This window comes from Ailuropoda melanoleuca, chromosome 17 (genome assembly GCF_002007445.2).
Source record: "Ailuropoda melanoleuca isolate Jingjing chromosome 17, ASM200744v2, whole genome shotgun sequence".
NCBI classification, from domain to species: domain Eukaryota; kingdom Metazoa; phylum Chordata; class Mammalia; order Carnivora; family Ursidae; genus Ailuropoda; species Ailuropoda melanoleuca.
Window position 1 is genome coordinate 1,956,687 of NC_048234.1, and position 7,340 is coordinate 1,964,026.

The following is a 7,340-nucleotide window of genomic DNA, read 5'->3' on the forward strand; positions in this document are numbered from 1 at the left end:
GCCGCTGCCACGGCTGACATCCCGCCACCGCGGAAGCTCACTCCTTCCATGCAGTCCTCCAGGCTTGCTGGTTCTCTGACATCCCTGTCCATCCAGACAACCAAGTGCAGCCTGCCCCACTGATGCAGGGGGAGCTCCAGCCCCAGTCCTCTGCCTCCAGACTGTTACTGCCAAGAAGGGCATGCTGGCTCTCAGATTTCCAAGGACACATCCAGAAGCTTCTCTGAAGCTCTCCCGTGTCCCACTCAGAGGGCAGCTCAGGGTGGGCCCAGGAGTCCCTGGGGTTCGGCCACCACCCAGCCAGGTAGTGGGATACCTCCCAAGGGAAAAAAGCCAATCCTGAAAGGCTAATAGGACATGAGCCCCTTTCTGTAACCTTGGCAACGTGACAAGATTAGAGTGCCAAGAACAGACCTGTGGCCGCCATAGCTGGGTCGTGGGGGAGTGTGACTCCGCTGCCCTGGCAGAGCTGTGTCCCGAATGGGGTCATGACGGGGTCACGGCTACTGCAATCTACACGAGTGGTAACTTTTCTAGAACTCTACACCAAAGACAAACAAATCAAAGAATGCATTTAAAACTGGTGAAACCCCCAGAAGGGCTGTGGTTTAGTTACCAATATTGTAGGTGCGTCAGTGTTCTGGTTTTGAGAATTCCAAGGTCCTGCATGATGTCGCCATCAGGGGAGGGGGGCAGTATGAGGGAGCTCTTTGCACTCTTTTTGCAATTTTTTCTTTTTTTTTTTTTAAGACTTTATTTATTAATTTGAGAGAGAGAGAGAGAGAGAGAGAGCAGGAGAGCAGAAGCAGGGAGAGCTGCAGGCAGAGGGAGAGGGAGAAGCAGGCTCCCCACTGAGCAGGGAGCCCGATGTGAGGCTCGATCCCAGGACCCTGAGATCATGACCTGAGCCGAAGGCAGACGCTTCACCAACTTAGCCAGCCAGGCACCATTTTTTTGCAACTTCTATGTGAGTCTAAAATTATTTCAGGGGCGCCTGGGTGGCACAGCGGTTAAGCGTCTGCCTTCGGCTCAGGGCATGATCCCGGCGTTATGGGATCGAGCCCCACATCAGGCTCCTCCGCTATGAGCCTGCTTCTTCCTCTCCCACTCCCCCTGCTTGTGTTCCCTCTCTCGCGGGCTGTCTCTATCTCTGTCAAATAAATAAATAAAATCTTTAAAAATAAATAAATAAAATAAAATTATTTCAATATAAAAACTTAGATTAAAAAAAAAGAAAGTCCTCCTGGGGTTCGAACTGGAATGGCATTGAATGGTTGGGAGACCTGACATTTTGGGGAAACTGAGTCTTCCCACCCAATGGCAGGCATGACTGTCCACGTGCTTAGGTCTTGCTTTCCGTCCTTCACTCATGTCAAGGTTTTCTTCAAATACGTCCAATGCCTACATTTCAGTTTTTGGAACTGTTGTGGGTAGAATAGATCCCGTTTTCCTGTTAATAGGTTCGTGTCATGGGATTGGTTTTTTCTTACATTTGCTCTTCTCTTCGTCTTCTGGAAGCCCGTCACCCCAGTGCTGTCCCTCCATTCCTGCCATGCAGAGCTTCCTTCCACCTTCTGCTACTCAGGTTCATTCCCTGCGTTTCCCTTTGTATTTTGCTCTTCCCTTGCGTCCTTTCTCCCTGCCTCAGCCACACTTTGTGTTTATGGTATTTGAAGTTTACTTTCATAGCTTCAGTTTTCTCTGTGGTTTCTTCCTTTCTTTAGAGGTGTTCTTTTTAAGCCCCTGCTAGCCAGGGTGGATTGTTATGCAGGGATAGCTCACCCAGACACCCGACCATCTATCGACTTTTCCTGATAGCTCTGGGCACTGCCTTTTCTAACCACCCTAAGTTTACACAGCTTTTAAGCGACAGAAAAGAACTCAAATGTACGTAAAAAGGAAATGCTCTTTTCACTGTAACATAGGACTGCCCAAGGCCTCAACCGGCTTTCTCCATTCTGCTATGTTAAGATCGCTGAAAATCAGGCGATACGAAATACATGAGGTTTCGCAAAAGAGTATATACTGTGAAATTCTAGAAGAGGCAAGACCAATCGGGAGCAAAAGAAAGCAGGTCATTCATTAGCTGCCTGGGGACAAGAAGCAGGGTAGGCAGCAAGGGGGCATAAGGAAACTTTGGGCTGATGAAAATGTTCTGTATGTAGATTGGGTGGTAGTTACCAAGGTATTCACGTTTGTCAAAAGTCATCTTTACTCTTTACGTGGGTATATTTTATCGTGTAGGAATTAGATCCCAATAAAGTTGATTTTTAAGATTTTTTAAAAAAACTTACATTGGCAAAGCTATGGAGAAAGGGAACCCTCACACACTGTTGGTTGGAATGCAAACTGGTGCGGCCACTCTGGAGAACAGTAAGAAGGTTCCTCAAAAAGTTAAAAATAGAACTACCATGTGGGGGCGCCTGGGTGGCACAGCGGTTAAGCGTCTGCCTTCGGCTCAGGGGGTGATCCCGGCATTCTGGGATCGAGCCCCACATCAGGCTCCTCTGCTGTGAGCCTGCTTCTTCCTCTCCCACTCCCCCTGCTTGTGTTCACTCTCTTGCTGGCTGTCTCTGTCTCTGTCAAATAAATAAATAAAATCTTAAAAAAAAAAAAATAGAACTACCATGTGATCCGGGCCTGCCACTTCTGGGTATATAGGCAAAGGAAATGAAAACAGAGTATCAAAGAGGTACCTGCCCTTCCATACCTCTGCCCCTTAATTCACAATAACCAAGATATGGAAACAACCGAAATGTCCCTCAGTGGGAGCAGGGATAACGATGTGGCGTGTGTGTGCAACGCAAGTGTTCAGCCATGAGAAAGAAGGAAATCCTAGCGTTTGCAACAATAGGGATCGACCTTGAGGGCATTATGCCAAATGGATAAGCCAGAGAAAAACAAATATTATTTATATGTGGATCAGAAAAAAAAAAAAAGCCAAATTCATAGAAAGAGAGAGTAGCATGGTGGGGCCGGGGAGTAGGGAACTCGGGAGAGGTTGGCGAAGGCATAGTGACTTGTACCTCTTAGCTGAATAAGGTCTGAGGATCTCACGGCGACGACAGTTGTTACCATATTGTATACTTAGAATTCACCAAGAGAGCAGAACTTATGTGCTCTCTCTCTCTCTCTCTCACACACACACACAGACAAGATGAATATGTGAGGCTATTAACTGGATGGGGGACCCCTTCCCAGTACATATGTTCATCAAATCACAATGACGTACACTTCCAACATCTTACAATTTTGTATGTCAACGATACCTCGATGCAGCTGACATTAAAAAAGCAAACCCTTGAGGAACTCCAGAGAGTCTTTTGAACACCAAGGAGAAAAATTCAAAATGGGGGCAGCGCCCCGACCTCCGTGGGCTCATTCCTCTCCCAGGCGGTCTCCTGAGGGGTCTCAGGGGAAGACCCCCTCCCGCCCCTGCGGGTCCGCGGCCCACGGTCTCAGGAAGCACGCGGTGACCGTGCTAGCTGCCCGTGCCCAGGCCGGCCTCGCACACCCAGCGGTAGGCCCTCTGGCAGGCATCGTCGTTCCACTGGCCATCGGGGTGGAAGTGCGCGCAGTCCTCGCCCCCGCCCAGCCCGTGCCCGTGCCAGTCGTCCGGCTGGCCTGGCTTCCAATTCCTGCGGGGAGAGGACCACAGCCAGCTGGCAGAGTCGGAGGGCACCCTGGGGGTCCGGGAACGAGGGGTGAGGCCCAGACCCTGGAGGAGCAAGAGCTCAAGGGGGCAGAAGGGCACAGAAAGCTGGGCGCGCACTCACTTGAAGTTGGTCTCGTAGTCCGTCCCGTCCACCCATTTCCAGACGCCTTCAGGGTCACTGAGGCCCATCCAGGTGTATGAGCCGATATGTTCCTGCACAAAAGTCTGGGACGACAGAAGGGCAAGGGTGACGTCTCCCAAGCCCAGCCAACTCCTTGCACTACAGGCTCTGAACCTGACGCATTCGTTCCATCTGTTGAGGGGACCGGATGTTCATCCCAAGCCCCTGCCCACCAAAGGGCAGCGAGGGCGGCTCAGCTGGGGGTCGAGGGTAAGCTCTCCAGGTGATTCCAACCTGCGGCCAAGGTCTCCACCTTGGCTTCCTTAAAGGGGGCACGTCCTGGGGCCCCACGCCCGCGGTCTCACCTGCTCCTCTCTGGAGTTGATGACCACCAGGTGCGCGCTGTCCAGCTGGCAGGACCTGTCGGCCTCGGCCCACGACTTCCCGGAGCGGGAGAACCAGTAGCAGCTGCCCTCGAACTCCAGCCAGTCAGGGGGACAGCAGGTATTTCGAGAGCCTGCGGGGCGGAGGTGGGGAGGGTCTGAGACGCTGCCCGCCCGCCGGAAGGAGCAGGAAGGGGGGCCCAGCGCCCGCACACCCCTCACCGTTGCTCTTGAGAGCGGCCATCTGGCAAGTCAGGGATCTCAGGCCTCTGGCCAGCTGCTGGACTCGAAGGAGGGTATCCGAATGACCTGGGCGCACACAGGTGGGCCATGGGGGCAGTGCCTGGGTGGTCGGACTCCGATAGCCCGATGTCCCTGCCCCGGGCGGCCCGGAAGCTGGGTGCCCTCCCGCGCGCACCACCCCCAGGGCAGGGGGGCGGGGGGGCGGGGGCCCGACCTTCTTTGAGCTCCTGTTGCTCCTTCTCCAGCTTGCTCTCCAGGGAAAGCACCTTGTCATTCAAGCTACGGGCTGGAGGGGAGGGCACTCAGCACCCGCGGCTGCCCCTACCCCCGTGCCTCCCTCCACACCCGCTCCTGGAGGGTCTCACCTGCCTGCAGCTCTTGCTCCTGGTTTTCCACCTTGGCTTTCAGAGATGTTATCACTTCTTGCAAACTGCCACCTGGAGGACATGGGGACTCGGTGGGTGCTCGGGGCTCAGTGCCCCCTCCCCCACAGCGCCCTGGGCTGGAGCCCCTTCCATGCCGGGCTCACCCTGGGATTTTAGTGCCTGGACCTCAGCCACAGTGTTTGCAGTGAAGTTGCTGAAAGTTGCTCTCAGGGTCTCCAGGTCCCTCCGAAACTTGGAATCTGATCGGGGGTGGAACACACAGTGCTGAGATTGATCACGTCCTCTGTGAGCGGGCACTGAGCAGGGCACATGACCCAACCCAAAGGGACAGGCACTACTGTTATCCAGTATCCCGGATGATGAAACGGAGTTCAGAGAGGTGAGGCCATTTGGCTACGTTACCCAACCGATAAGTGACTGAGACAGCAGCCACCCTACGGGCCACTGTCCCTCACGGTGACTCACCCACCAGGGTGCCCCATGCGTTCTCCCCTCCCTGCCCACGCTGCGACCCTCACTCTGGGATCCAGTCACACAGATGCCGACCAGCAGGAGGAGGCTGAGGCCCAGGGAGAACAGGAGAGGCCGGGGGCCGGAGCAGAGCCAGTGCAAGAAGGACAGAGGAGAGAGCCCTGTGAGAGGAGAGGGCGTCAGGGCAAGAGACCGGGTGGGAGGAGAGACCTGAGGGACCTTTGGGACGAGGGCTGGTACAGGTGATGCTGGGGGAGGCCGCACCAGGACACTCTAGGGCGGAGGACCCCCAGGCCTCCGGCCCCTCCTGGGCCAGCACAAGTCCTCAGTCACGTGGCCTCTCACACCCGTGGGACACATGTATGCAAGGACCCACGGATGGGGGGTGATGGTGATATGCAAGGTCCCATCACAGTTGGGGGAACAGGCAGAAGGACCCAGGCTGAGCTGGGGCAGCCAGGCCCTCCTCGCCTGCTCACATTCACCTGCCCGGTCACGGTCATGGGTGAGGTTTCCTTCCAAACCTAGAGTTTAGGAATCCAGGCCCCCTGCAGCCCTCCTTATCCTGTCCCTGACTTTCTCAGGACCTTGAGTCCTCTTCACACTGGGGTCCCCAAAGGGTGGAGCCGGACCTCCTCAGAATGGGGGACACCCCCCCCGACTGCGCACAGTAGGGGTGATTTGACATCACGACAGGAATCCTCCACACAACACAGACGGGATTTAAGGAGGGAACATTGTCCCCTTCCACTTACCATTTCTAGACCCCTGGCTTTGCTTCTCACCCTCCAAGGGCTGGAATTTTTCATACTGCATTGACATGCTTGGACCGAGACTGGGGCGTGGGAGCTGAAAGACAGGCGGGGCCAGCGGCCAGGCGGAGGCAGGAGCTGGGCCCAAGGGGGAGGCTGGGCCTCGCTGGAGCCGAGGTCAGGACAGAGTCAAAGGAGGAGGTGAGACTCGAGTTGAGGATGAGCTCAGGGTCGGAGAGAGGCTTGGGGATGGTGCTGGTTGGACCAGGTGAGGTTGGAAGTGGGGTCAGGACCGGGCGCTGAGGGGGTGGGTCGAGCTGGGGATTGAAGGTGGAGGTAAAGTGGCAGCTAAACGTACTGCTGGGACTGGGTCCTGGCCTTGAGCAGCATCTCCTGCGGGGGTAGGGGTGGGGCCGGGGCCCCGGTCGGAGCCATGCATGGATAGGGCAGGGCTAAGCCTGGCGCCGAAGCTGGAAACGGAGTCCAAGGTCAACTTTGGGTTGGGACTGGCATGAAGATTCAAGTTGACTCTGGGGTCAGAGCTGCGGTTGGGGCTTAAGGGGAAACTGGGTTAGTATTCGGGTCAGGCCTGCTGCTGGGGTGGGGACCAGAATGGGGCTGAGTCAGCATCTCAGCTTGTGAGTGAGGCCGGGCCGCCATATGTCAAGGCCAATCCAATGAAGGGAATGGAAGCTGAAATCCGCATTTGGCCATTCAATCCCCGAGCCGCCCCTTACATTTCCTCCCATTCAGTCCCACCTGAAACCCGCAGTCCCTGCTCCCGGCTCCCCCTGACATCCTCCCTGTCCCCTGGTCTCTCCTAAGCCCCCAGCCCCGTTACCTGCAGAAGGTCCGAAGGCTGTGATTTGGGGTTCCACGTGCAACAATGACCAGAACTGGAAAAACACGAAATCCTGGAGAGTGGAGGTGGGGGGACCAAGGGAGGAGTCACCTAAGTGACCAGAGCCCAGCAGGCTGTGAGCTGGGATCTCGTGTGTCCCCGTGTTCGGGCAGTGGACTGGAGGAGGGACTGGAGCAGAGACTCAGGCAGAGGTCGCGCGCAGTGGGGGTGGACACGGGCTCTGCTCTCCTCCTCCAGGGTGTATCTATTCCCTTTCCGCCCCTCTGGAGCCCCTCTGACTTCCTCATTTTTACCATTCGGGAAAAGGGAGCCAGGCCAGAAGGGACCAGAGGTGCCGTCTGACTATCTCCTCTGCCCACACCCCCTTTCACTTCCTGCGGCTGACACCTCACCGCACAGCTGGCCCCAGAGGAGCCCATTCCTCCGCTCTTGCTCAATCCCACCGAGTCCTGGCTCATGAGCTTCCC

At 55.8% G+C, this 7,340-nt stretch overlaps 1 protein-coding gene across 1 annotated transcript; it reads right to left on the minus strand.

Moving 5' to 3' along the window:
• Positions 1-2,931: 2,931 nt before the first annotated feature.
• LOC100472033 (C-type lectin domain containing 10A) lies at positions 2,932-7,204 on the minus strand. Its single transcript, XM_034647125.1, has 11 exons — positions 7,167-7,204; positions 6,853-6,925; positions 6,015-6,108; positions 5,307-5,420; positions 4,932-5,027; positions 4,768-4,839; positions 4,617-4,688; positions 4,382-4,468; positions 4,142-4,293; positions 3,777-3,880; positions 2,932-3,638 (listed from the first exon to the last, which is right to left on the minus strand). The coding sequence occupies exons 3-11, from the start codon at positions 6,079-6,081 to the stop codon at positions 3,482-3,484; spliced, it is 921 nt and encodes a 306-aa protein (XP_034503016.1). The 5' UTR covers positions 6,082-6,108; positions 6,853-6,925; positions 7,167-7,204; the 3' UTR covers positions 2,932-3,481.
• Positions 7,205-7,340: the final 136 nt, after the last annotated feature.

Excerpts from the sequence above, each read along its gene's own strand:
- LOC100472033 (XM_034647125.1), bottom strand. The coding sequence starts at position 6,081 with ATGTCAATGCAGTATGAAAAATTCCAGCCCTTGGAGGGTGAGAAGCAA. Across the intron at positions 5,028-5,306 it reads CTGTGTGACTGGATCCCAGA|ATTCCAAGTTTCGGAGGGAC; the intron begins GTGAGGGTCGCA and ends ACCCCCGATCAG. Across the intron at positions 3,639-3,776 it reads GACTACGAGACCAACTTCAA|GAATTGGAAGCCAGGCCAGC; the intron begins GTGAGTGCGCGC and ends CTCTCCCCGCAG.